Source organism: Pavona decussata, unplaced genomic scaffold (assembly GCF_977016875.1).
Source record: "Pavona decussata unplaced genomic scaffold, jaPavDecu1.1 SCAFFOLD_124, whole genome shotgun sequence".
NCBI classification, from domain to species: domain Eukaryota; kingdom Metazoa; phylum Cnidaria; class Anthozoa; order Scleractinia; family Agariciidae; genus Pavona; species Pavona decussata.
Window position 1 is genome coordinate 706,464 of NW_028145538.1, and position 12,705 is coordinate 719,168.

Below are 12,705 nucleotides of genomic sequence, written 5' to 3' on the forward strand. Positions count from 1 at the left end.
TTTCTAGAACAACCAGAAGACAATTTAATGGACACTTTTTCTCGGGCATGGTATAATAGCTCATATACCCTGGCCGCTAAGCCAATCAAATCCCTGGAATTGCATTATACAACGATCCATCACTTCCATCAGTATTTAACTGATGGCACTTATTCCAAAAATACTTGTCCACTCCTGTTTGATTCTCTTTCAGGGATGGGTGTTGCAAGATCGTCAAATGAAGTAGGATCTACCTCATCGTCTCACACAAGGCTGACGTTGGGACTCGCCAGTATCGCATCCAAGATCAGGCTCATCCCTGAGGGGGGGTGGGGCTGGGTGATATGCGTCTCTGCGTTCTTCACTCAGTTAATCGTAATGGGAATTAACAACTCGTTTGGGATTCTTTTCACGACGCTATTGGAGGAGTTCAAAAAATCCAAAGCTGAAACTGGTAATATACAATTAATTTAAAAAAAAATTGAAGTACAGTGGAAGCTCTCGTAAGCGGACACCTTCGGGACGCGAAAAAGATGTCCGTAACTGGAGCTGGCCACTTATGAGAATGTTCTCGTAAGCGGCCACTAGAGGTGTAAGGGATAGATGGCCGCTTACGGGAGCTTTACAAGCTAACAATAAACATTGGGAATTCCAAAAAAATACCACCGTATTAAATGATTTTTTGTTTGTTTGTTTTATTGCCTAATGCAAGGCCGCGATAATGGCGATAACTGTAATTAAACTCATCGTGAAGAACAGCGATGTGAGGTTAAAAGATTAAAATACGATTCAGAGACTAATGGGGTTTCCTTTCGGGTGTCCGCTTACGGCAGCTTAAAAACAAAGGAAAAGTCTAAATCGTAAACCCTGAAAGTGTCCGCTGCTGCTTACGGGAATGTGTAAATATAGAGTTTGTATGGGAGTTCAAACGGGGTTCTGTGAAGACGATTCAATTAGAGCTCTCCGCTTACGAGACTGCCCGTTAAGAGAGCTTTCTGTATTAGCCAGATACTTATAGACATCTCAAAGCGATTTTCCCTTGCTCTCGACTAATACATTGTTAAACCTCTTCCCCCAGCCTGGGTGGGCTCAGTCAGTGTGGGCGTCATGTATCTGTTTGGACCAATCACAAGCGGGCTGAGTGAAAGGTTCGGCTGCAGAGTCGTGGCATTCCTTGGAGGTTTCCTGTGCTTTCTGGGAATGCTTCTGACATCATTCGTGACTGACCTGCCAAAGCTCTACGTGACATACGGTGTTCTTTGGGGGGTAGGGTCGAGCTTTTGCTACTTCCCTACCCTGACCGCCCCCGGAGAGTACTTTTGTAATCGATTATCATTGGTGAATGGGATTGTTACCGCTGGTAAGTAAAAAATTTGTTTTGTAATAACTCTCATTGGTAGCATTTTTAAAGTGTATATGACAGATTTTTTTTATTTGTTTGATCAAATCTTCATGCTGTCCTCCCATGAAAATGGAACAAATTTTCTTTATACTAATACAGAATTATCGAGGACTAGAATTCTTACATGATAAGTAGTATTTGTGCCAAAATAGAGCTTATTTTTTGGACACAATTCCGATTCCAAGGAAAGGCAAAAAGTCACTTACGATATTTTTTGCAAATAAACCTTTACGACTGCTGCAAATTTAAGAATTAATTTCTGTTCGTATTTCATCCGCTTTAGTGCGTGATGCAATCTTATCTCCTATGTAATCTAGTCCTCTAAAGAGGGCATATAATCTAAGTTCACCAAACTACTGAACCCTGCAAACTTGTTTATTCCAAAACATATATGTACGCTATGCTTGCCTATGTTCTTCTTCAGGTAGTGGAATTGGCACATTGACATTCGGCCCAGTCCTCCAACACATTCTTCATCGTTACGGCCTGGCTACCTCACTGCGCATACTCAGTGGTGTATCCGTCCTGCTGATGCTGACAGCTTTGACGTACAAGCCGTTACGTTCGCCACTCGAAGAACTCTTTGAAGTGAGGAGGCATCAAGCGTCGTTTTTTGACGTGACAATTTGGCGGAACAAAGCCTTCTGCGTGTACACAGCAGCTGTGTCTCTTTTTATGCTCGGATATTTCATTCCTTATGTTCATTTGGTAGGCGTCCTTTTATTTATTTATTTTATTTTTCAAGCCTAGTCATCTCCGCACTTCACAAAAATGTCTTTGCCTCTCACATTTTGCAACCAGTCAATTGTCAAAAATCCATACCCGTTTTCAGACATAAGACCATCCGGAATAGTACCACGTCCATTTGGTAGACAACTGACTCGCGTTGGTTGTTCTACTTTTTGCTGTGCTTCACCGTGCTGACGAGAGCCAACCAGTTCGAAACAGCTGTCCACGGTTGCATTTTTTGATTCTTGGTTTGGTCTCTATCATGTCGCTGTCGTGTTGAGTTTTCCAAGCAGTCAGATCAGCCTTGCAGTTATTTGAGCTACTTAAAATCTACACCCATTTTCAGATCAAAGAGGTTCAAAAGTTTTACCTTTAAGCTTACATAACGGAGCAACCCCCGGGACTTAGTTTTTGTCAAGGCTTTGACATAGTAAAATAAGCAAGGGACCGCACAACGAAAATGCTGCAAGTATACGTAGGATTTGTAAAAGATCTAATCAAAACAGAACAACTATAGTACTACTTAATTAAGGTGCCTTTCGCGCGCATCAGAGTCAAAGATCTCAAGTCTCGTGTTGCAGAAGGAACACAATAAAACTGTAGAAACACACAGCAGTTTAGCATATATTGAAACAAGTACCGGTTTGGTCAAAGTCTCTACTCCAAGAGTAGGCTGCCATTACAAAACTGGAAATTTGAAGGCATATGTCGATGGTTCAAGATCCCTCTATCCGTAATGCTGTTTCCTTAGACCAGCTCTTTAAATCCTCATTGCCTATCTCCACCTCCACTGGGAAGATGTGTGAAAAACTTAACGGGAAAGACCTTCGATGGAAAAGTACCTCCTCACCCAGGGGGATCGAAGGAGTAAAGTTCCCTGACTTTTTAGGCGAAGGAAAGCCCTGGATAGCGTTATCCAGTGAAGAAAAATAGGGAGCCTAAGCAACGACGACGGCAACGTCAACGAAAACGACACCTGAAAATATATCTTTATTTCATTTGCGCTACTCTGCGATTATTTCAACTCGCTCAACTTTTACAAAAATGGCGAACCATCCAGGAACCAAATGATAGGAGTGGCGTACAATTTCAGAAAGAAAATGAAAAATTCACCGTCGTGCGTTCACGTGCTCCACAAAACCCTAAATGTGGTCATTTCACGTTGTTGTTTTGCAGAGGACGGCAAAGAAATGTACCAAAATGTAAAACGCACCTGCAGAGCGATTGTTTTTGCTCATTAAACCTATCAGTGTTTTTTGCGGCGTTGTCGTTGCCGTTGCCGTCGTCGTTGCTTAAGCTCCCTAATGTATTTGATGACCGGAGAACAGTTTATCCTCTGGATGGCAATTTAATCCTAAATAAAGTTACCCGGGATCTGGTTCATTCAGTCCGCTCGTTGCATTGGCAAGATCATTGCCTTTTAACTTTAGCAGTTACTCTAGATAGTTTACGATAATTTCCCAACTAAAAACTAAAGTAAAGATTGTAACATTAGCCCATAATTTGGTTTTACAAATAGGTTAGCCACGTGGAAGGTCTTGGTATTTCGCCTTCTAAAGCAGCCTTGTTGATTGGTTTCATGTCCATTGCTTCAACAATCAGTCGGTTCGTCTTCGGCAAGTTTTCGGATCACCCGAGGGTGAATCGATTGTTCATGACACAGATAGCGATCACGGGCTTCGGGGTGACAACGACACTTTGTCCCTTGGCGAAAAGTTACGCATCTCTGATTACAGTGGTGGTGTTTCTGGGCTTGTTTGATGGACTGTATGTCGTGCTTATTGCTGTGTTAAATACGGACATCGTAGGAGTACACAAGCTATCCGCTGCGCTTGGTAACCTGTACGGCGTCATATCCCTTACTCTCACACTGGGACCACCCTTTGCAGGTATGAAATAATAAAGATTTTGCGTGTTTTCCAACCTACCAGCTGCAGCAAACTGGAAGTAAAACAAATGAAATACATGTATTTGAACTGCGGATGAAAGAATGGATAAATGAGACAATCGCAGTTACGAAAGAAATTCCGGCTTGAACGCGATTCGAACCCATGACCTCTGTGATGCCGGTGCAGTGTCCTACCAACTGAGCTATCAAGCCAGCTGGGAGCTGGTCGTTTTCTGAATTTGTAATTAAAACACCCGTAGAGGTGTGAAGATGAAAGTCGGAAATATATGCATTTGGACTATGGATAAGTAAGTGAATGATCATCGCAGTTATGTACGCAATTTTTACAGGTTTCGTTCATCACAAGGAAAGTTAGCCACGCCACTGCAAACTTGGGAAGGGGGTAAACATTTTGAAGCGAAAAAATCCTTAAAGAATTTCGATTTAAATACACAAGACGTTTCACAACAGCATAGCAGTCGGAAGTCACTTAGCTTAGATTCGTGCAAACGGTAGGCTGGAAAAAATAAATTATCGTCCCTTAAGTGTCATATGAATATAAAAACTATAACGTTTCCCCAATCACGTGGGAAGGAATATAACATGTGGAAAAATGAGAGAAGATGTCTTCTCTGTTGGAACAAGCGCTTCCTTGCTAATTAATGACAAATCACTGAGAACAATATCAAAATATTTAAATAGCAATATCGCAAAAATTCTACATTGCAATACAGCTAATCATATGCTATGGCTTATAATGAAGGAATCCTTAACTCGATCTGTCCTACATGTAGGAGTATCAAAAAGTCTCTTATCCCTTAAGTGTCTCTGATGAACTGACTTTGGTGGTAAAAGACTACCAAGCTTATGATCTTTGTTATCTATATGATGTCATTAAATACATTATTAAATATTGTATAACACTTGCCTGATTCGTCCGCTCTCTTCTCATTTCAGGACTGATTTTCGACATGCTTCATTCTTACCATACAGCATTCTACATTTGTGGAGCCACAACAACATTATCGGCCTGCCTCATGTTCCTCATACCCTGGCTCGTGCCCAATCAACAAGGCGGTATTTTCCGCCGTGATTCCGCCCAGAGCCGCTTGGAAAGCCTCTTGAGTTCTCGTTCCTCGACACCGCGGATTTCACAGAGGTCGCGGAGGTTTTTTGCCGACAGTTCGTTCAAGAGTGGTAGCAGCAGCGGGTCAAGAGGCAGCGAGGAAGACAGGGCGGGTGACAGCAGTCTTTGTGAAGCAGACAGGATGGAGTTGGATTATTTGAATTCTTTTATCCCGGGTAAAGAGGGACATGAGACTGAAGACGGAGAGAAGACTCCCTTATCAAAATCGAATAGCCTCTCAATGGATACGTCCCTAAACACCGTTTTTAATTCCACAATGTCCCACCGTGGATCCATCACAAAGTTTCTCCTGCAGCAGCAACTTCAGTCTCAAAACAGCAGATCTTCCTCGCCGCTGTCAGATTCCTGCCGCGTATTAGGCCATAGTGGGAGCCATTCCCGTGGGGATTCATCAAGGAGCTCCATGAGCAGTTATTTTGGGAGCTCTAGAAGAACGTCATTTTCCAGCCCTTCTAAATCCAAGGACTCCAGGGGAGGCTCCAATAGTATTCTTGGGGAAGACCTTTCCGAATCGAACAGTCAGGAGACATCTGATTTAAACTCCTCTGAGGTCGAACCCGAAGAGGAGGAATCCTCAACGGAGCAACTGCCTGAAGTGGAATCGCGGAGAGACTCTGGGGAGAGCACGGTCGTTGGATCATGCTTTGAGTCTGGGCAGAGCACGGTGGTTGGGTCTCATTACAGCAGCTGCGTCATCAGAGTAGCAGGAAGTCGTAAGATAAGCCAAGTTAGTAACACTGCGCACTGCAAAACAGTGAAAGATACTGACATGCTTCATGTGCTCGCTGCTCGACTTCTCCAAGCCGCCGGCGAAAGGGATGTTGGGACGGATGACAAAGGATTTAAAGAGTCTGTAGTGTAACTGAAATAACTGCAAGGCTGACACTGTGTAGAAAACTTAACTTGATAGACACCAAACCGAGAGTCAAACATGCAACCGTGGACAGCTGATTCGAGCTAGTTGGCTCCCGTCAGCACAGTGCAGCAGCAAGAAGAAGAATGTTTTGTAGTGAAGAAAAAAATGCGAAGCGAACTGAAAACAAAGTTTCATGGCTCTGTTAATCCTGTTACAGCACGAATTGAAAAAACGGTGAATGCTTTGATTAACTTTGACCGGCCACTGAATAACAGCCGAAACCACAGGAACAAATACTGGGCTATTCGGACGGATTTATTTGTAATTAACTTATCCTCTATTTTCTTTACATTCTCTTTCAAAGTTTAATGACTGCGTTCAACGTTTTCGCGTTCGCATTGCAATCAGCAAAGCAAAAGAATAATTTTGCTCAAAGGGGTCGTAACTGTCGGCTGCGAGAGTCTTGTGCTTCAAAAGTCGACCCTCTTCGGTAGGAGTATTGTGTTTTCTTTCAGTATTGTGCAATTTAGAGTCTCAACGGGGCTGTTTTGACGTTTTTGGTATTGTGCAACTAATTTAGGTTTGTTTTCCATGTTACCATGCCCTCGCCATTAGCGTAGCCGCTCCACTGTTCAGTGTATAAACCGCGTACAACCCAAAATTGCTTGGTTCGCTCAGGCGAAGGGCTAACGCTCGAAACGTCAGCATTCGAATCTCTTAACAGTGGCCAAATTGCCTTATTAGCTCAGTTGATAAAACCACAGATTGGCACAATGAATGGTATTTATTGCGGCTTTATAAACACAACTCGCTAGACAGCGTTACAACCAAAGATTATCCGTACCCAGTCTTTTTCCCAATCTATTGGCTGAGCGGTTCCCAGTTCAAGGCTACCACAATTTTACCTGATAACGTCAAGACGCGCTTTGAATTCTGGCAGGGGCAAGTGACCAAGGAACGCCATGGCTCCAATCGGCTTAAGATCTTCCATATTTCTAGATAGGGGGAGGGGGGAGGGAAGAGGGAGTTTATATTTCATAAAGCAACTCTTATTATGGAGAATGTACGGTCTTATTATGGGAAATGTACGTCATAGAAGAGTTGAAGTAAAAATTCAATGTGCAAATTAAAAAACCGTGTTACAATTCGTCAAACGAAAATAACGATAGCGAGTTAGAGCTCTCTGAAAATTGAAATGATAAAAAATAATGTATTCAGCTCTTTGATATGTGAGACTCAAGCTAAATTCTCGTAAGTGGGATGTTCTGCTGTGGAAAGACTTAGATTAAAGTTTCAGGAAAGCTCGACATCACAGGTCCTGTTTAGCTCGAACTTCACTTGAGTACATAGCTGTCTAAAACCCCAAGTGGAATTAATTAACTATTTATTTATTTATTTATTTATTATTTATTTATATGCAATATGTATGCTATCAGAGAAGATTTTAGCTATTATTGAGATAGGAGATATAGGAAATAACATTTATCGCTTGTTAAATGGGGAGCTTCAACACGTTACAAACTTATATCCCTCAATTAAAATCTTAATTTTGAATCTTAAATAAATAGGCTAGGTCTGGAACTAGTAACACTCGAGGCTAGCGTCCAGCGCTAACCATTAGACCAATGGAAGTCGTACACGTGGCCACTAGTTAGGCGCGTTTGACTTCTGAGAGGTCTGGAACCGATAAATCGTCGAAAATCGTTCAGAAAATCTATAGAGTACTAAAGTGTGACGTCATAAACATTTGAACTTTGAAATTATGGGATTTATTAAGATGTTCGCAAAGATCATGATGAAAATGCCTAGTTGCCAAAAATCAGCATCTTATTGCAATTTGGGAGTGAGATATTGAGACAACATAGAGCATTTGTGATTCGGTATTAAATACGTTTTTCTTTTAATTAATCAGTGATCAGATTTACTGAACTGAATATTTGTAGTAAGAACAACGAAAACAAAATAAAAATGTTCCGAGATTAAAACTAGAGACAATTGTTACCAAGAGAGGTCATCCTCTCTAGTTGTTACTCTATAAATGCCGAGAAGAACCTGATTCTGTTGTTGAATTCTGAATCCGTTTAACTTGAGTTAATTTTGAAGGAGCCAAAATCTGTTCCGTTCTGGTAAAGGCAGCAACCAGAAAAAAAAAACCTTGTTCTGAATTTCAACACGAAATCTGCTCGTTATTTGAGTACCATAAGATATAGACAAGTTGTGACTGATAAAGATAAAATTCATTTAATTTTTATTACTCCATTTTCAATTTGATTTGATTTTGACACAACTGAGTAGAAATAGACATGTACACAGTCCAACAGAAACTACTGAGTATGGTATTGAAATCTCCCTAACAATTCTTTTTCATATATTTGGTCTGCCCTGTCTCTGCTCGCGAAAAACATTTCCAGACTCGCTGTTGCTGATGAGCTCTCGGACAAGGCAATATTGTCGGATAATTGGAAGCTGTCCGCAATTACGCCAATTGCTGTTTTCTATTTTTCTCAGCAAGGAACAAATCTTCGGTGGTTAAAAGTTCGAAGTCATTTTAATAATCAACGTTATGTGAAATAGCAAATGAATCACAAAACAACAGCCTGTAATTTTAATTTTATACATCAGACGAAAGCAAATTACAAAATGTCGCCACAAAACTAGTGAAGCAGCCAGTCAAAATAACGCAAGAAGGATATTTTTGCTCGAAATCATCGTTTTCGTAATCTGGGAACATATTAAGATTTTTCGCCCAGTGTTAAAAACTTTTCACTTTTGTTAATTAAGTGAGAAAGGACGCCTCCAGACCACAAGATAGAATTCCCAAAAAATTAAAAGAAATTAATTTTAGGTTTTATCTCGTTCCTAAATGTTCGTCTAAATTCATACAATATGAATATTTCAATTGCAGTGGCACACGTTACGCGAAATCACTGAATTTTTCCCTGTCTTTGTGATTTCGTAACAGTTAGTGATTTTCAATTCGCGATAGGGGGCTGTAGAAGATTTATTTAGAATGCATAATTTAATATTGTAGTTTCGACTTCTTCCAATCTCACCGCGGAAAAATACTCTGGGAATATTGGACAATTGTCAATTTTTTTGTTTCTTAATCAGTCGCATAAATTGTCGTTCAAGTATCTCTTCAGTATAATGTAGCGAATGTGATGATTTGAAGCCAATAACTGTTGTTCTGCTTGAAAAGATTGTTAGAAAACCGGAGCAAAACATCTGGCCGTTGCAAATAAATGTCCTTTCGCAAGTTAATTATTTATTGTATTCAACAAATAGAAAGTCAGATTGACTTACAAAAGGAGTCATAACTTGAGGGAACTCTTTTGTTACGGATAATTGTCAGTTCACGATAACAACATTGGAACACACTGGCTCGATGCTATCATAATCCGTTTCAACGTATCCCTTTCAAAAAGCCTTTGGTTTCAAGAATTTGGCTGTAAATTGCCCTATCGCAGTCTATATATGACTTCAACTGCAATGAACTTCACAAATAGTGCTTTCGAACATTGCAAATCAGAAAACGGACGGAACTCTGTGCATCGACAAAAAATTCAAATTAATGTTCGCGGAGAGATGTTTGAAACTTACGAGCACACTTTGTCACGTTTTCCAAGAACTCTGCTCGGATCGCAAACGAAACGGACCCGCTTCTACAATCCTTCACGGCAAGAATATTATTTCGATAGGGACAAAGCAGTTTTCAACTCTATTTTGTTTTATTATCAGTCCAACGGCATTCTTTCCAAGCCTGAAACGGTTTCTTACGAGATGTTCTCGTCCGAGTTGAAGTTCTTCCAACTGGATGGGAACTACGAAGATAGTGATGATGAAATAGATCAAGAGCTCGCCGAAACGCAACGAAGTGTTAACCAAAGTTTGCCCTGTTTGCGAAATTTCGACAGGATTCGGAGAAATTTGTGGATTTTTTTTGAACAGCCTGTGACACCAGCCGAAAGAACGTATAAAAAGTTCTCTTTAATACTAACTGTTTTATCGTTGGTATGCTTGTGCCTAGAGACTTTGCCAAGTGTCCAACGGAATCAGCATCACTTTCAGCGAGGAAACTCAACTTCGCAAGAAATAACCGTCGATTACGATATCGTTTGGTCGGCAGTCGAGGTTGTATTTACAATATGGTTCACCGTGGAGTTTGTACTGCGATTTTTATGCGCGCCGCAGATAACGAAATTCATATTTTCTTTCAGCACTTTTGTTGACATCACAGCGTTATCCCCCCTGTATGTTACAGTCATCGCCGAGAACGTAACACAAGAGAATGTTGATAGTGTGGTGCCGTTTCCACTGTTGAAAATTATTCGCTTGGTGAGATTGCTTAAGCTAAAGCGTTATAGCGTCAGCATTCGACTACTTTTTGAAACAATAGTCGATAGCGGAGAACATATGAGGCTCTTTGCGCTTTGCATCGTATTCAACACAATTCTTCTCTCAAGCTTCGTGTATTTTTCCGAGGGTGAAGGCGAAAGCTTTCAGTTCACCAGCATACCATCGACGTTTTGGTTCACTGTAATCACGCTTTCAAGCGTCGGCTACGGAGATTTCGTGCCCACGTCCGCTGCGGGAAAGCTGGTGGGCTCGTTTTGCTGTGTAGGCGGCACTGTTGCAATGTTTTGTTTCACGCCCGTGCTGTTCACGGAATTTCGCAAATCTTGGCAGCGTTATTACGCTGAGATGCTAGAGATTAAGGCTCAGAGAGGAGAGGATGCACGAGAAGATGACCAAGTCCATTATAGAAGTCAAACTGTACGCTTGCGGTGTCAAGATGAGGTCTCGCAAGCTCTTCTTGAAAGTAGGAATGTCGCGCACGGTTAATGGACCGAGTTGAGGCCAAATCAACGATGATAAGCTGTTTTGTAAATCGTGGTAGAATATTGACAAGGAAATGTAACCCTATTAGGGTACTTCAGTTTCATTTGAATGGTTACAATTTAGGATTATATCAACAAACTTTACTCTAAATCTAGACCCACCTTTTACAGCATAACGAGCAAACGAACAGTAACCAAAAAAGGTACTGGTCAGTATTTAGTCCGTCAGGCTTGAAAGAAGAACTACGTTGTTTGGAATAATGAATGATCATTGATAATTGTGCATAGAAGAGTGAAGTTGGCTCAGGACAGATTGACCTGGCGTAATCATATGTGCCACACAGGCATAAAGAGGACCTAGAGTGCATGGTCTGTCAGAAAATACAAGAAGGGCCTTAAAGGAAGGGCCAATCTCATGCCCATAGGCTGCGTTCCTTTGGGTCAACACCAAGGAAGCGAGCTCTGGGGATGAGATTGAGGAAGAGCCTGCTCAACACAGGCACACTCAACAAGAACACCGTTTAAAATGTGAAATACTTAATGTTGTCTCCTGTGTTTCCAGGTCGTTTAGTGGCCTTTAAAAGGCGTACATGTGTAGAAGCTAATCCAGTTTGATCTGCTTGGATCCATGCTTAAGCTGAAATCTAAGTTACAGAAAGTTTTATCGAATGTCATCTTATTCCACAAATTTACGAGCTGTTGTCGTTTTACGAAAATGCTAGCTGACCTTTTTTCGAAATTTTAACGACATATTTGCACCTCCAAAAACGAAAGGGACTAGTTTTCCACTGTAACGAAATTTTGAGCTGTGATTTTCCCTAAGAAACTACATTTTTCTTGTAAAACGAAATCCATAATTCTGAGGCGATCAAGGCCTTAATTCGACCGAAATGAACCGTGGGTACCCTGTGAATGGCTGTTCTTCCACAGATAGTAAGAGCCACTCTGTGTACGATCCGATAACTATTAACTAATACCGGAAGAAAGTTCTTCTTAATTTTTTGTCATCATTTAAATGGACACACTTAAGATTTCGTATCCACAAACTCAAAACTTAGAAGAACTTTGTACAGCATGTTAAACAGCATTATAGGAAAGTAATGCTTTGTAGCTTTCTTTTGGTGGTTACTCTTTACGATTTCTTCCACTCCGGGACGGAACTCAGACTCTGAAAAACACACTAAGTTGTATCAAAGTTTTTGGTCTTGCGGCGCGAGCAGAGAAAGATCAATTTGATTACAATAAAAATCAGTCTTTAATGTATTTTAGAATCTCATCTTCCTGTTTTTTTCTCGAAGTTAGTCTGTCATAAGAAATTGAGTCCACTTTGTAGTAATAGTTTGGTTGTCAGTAGCTGCGCTTGATTTTAATAAGCCTAATTTCTAATGCGTTATTCATGTTATCGTCATCATGAACTGCTACCATGTTGAAATCAAAAAAGACTGGCTTATGGATTATCTCAATGTTTTTCTCGAGTATTTTGCAAAACATCAGATAAATTGATTTTAGCCAACGTTTCCTCCGCAATGCATGACCGTCCCTTTGCGTTTTTGAACCTGGTAATATTTTTAATATTTTCTGTGGCCCGAAATTTCGTAACTAGCCCTAAATTTACTTTATTTTTATTACATTTTTCCTTCGGTAGTATCACAATTGTCTACATTATCTTCTTAAAAAAATAATCTACTCTTTATTGGCAAGAAATCGGTAATCAAGTTTCCAAATTGCAATTGTTGTACGACTACGCACTGGCTTTTGCAACACCGGTTCATTCATTGTGATCAGACTACTGCAGTCCCTTGCTGTCTTATTACCACCTTTTTAGGTTTCTTCCGCAAAGATTACAAAAGACCATGCCAAAATAGG

General features: G+C 40.7%; 1 protein-coding gene across 1 annotated transcript; it reads left to right on the forward strand.

The window, feature by feature from the left end:
- Positions 1 to 9,376: 9,376 nt before the first annotated feature.
- On the forward strand, positions 9,377 to 12,333 carry LOC146469343 (potassium voltage-gated channel subfamily A member 1-like). Its single transcript, XM_085123281.1, has one exon. It carries the CDS (start codon positions 9,476 to 9,478, stop codon positions 10,841 to 10,843), a length of 1,368 nt encoding a protein of 455 aa, XP_084979407.1. The 5' UTR covers positions 9,377 to 9,475; the 3' UTR covers positions 10,844 to 12,333.
- The last annotated feature ends 372 nt before the right edge of the window (positions 12,334 to 12,705 follow it).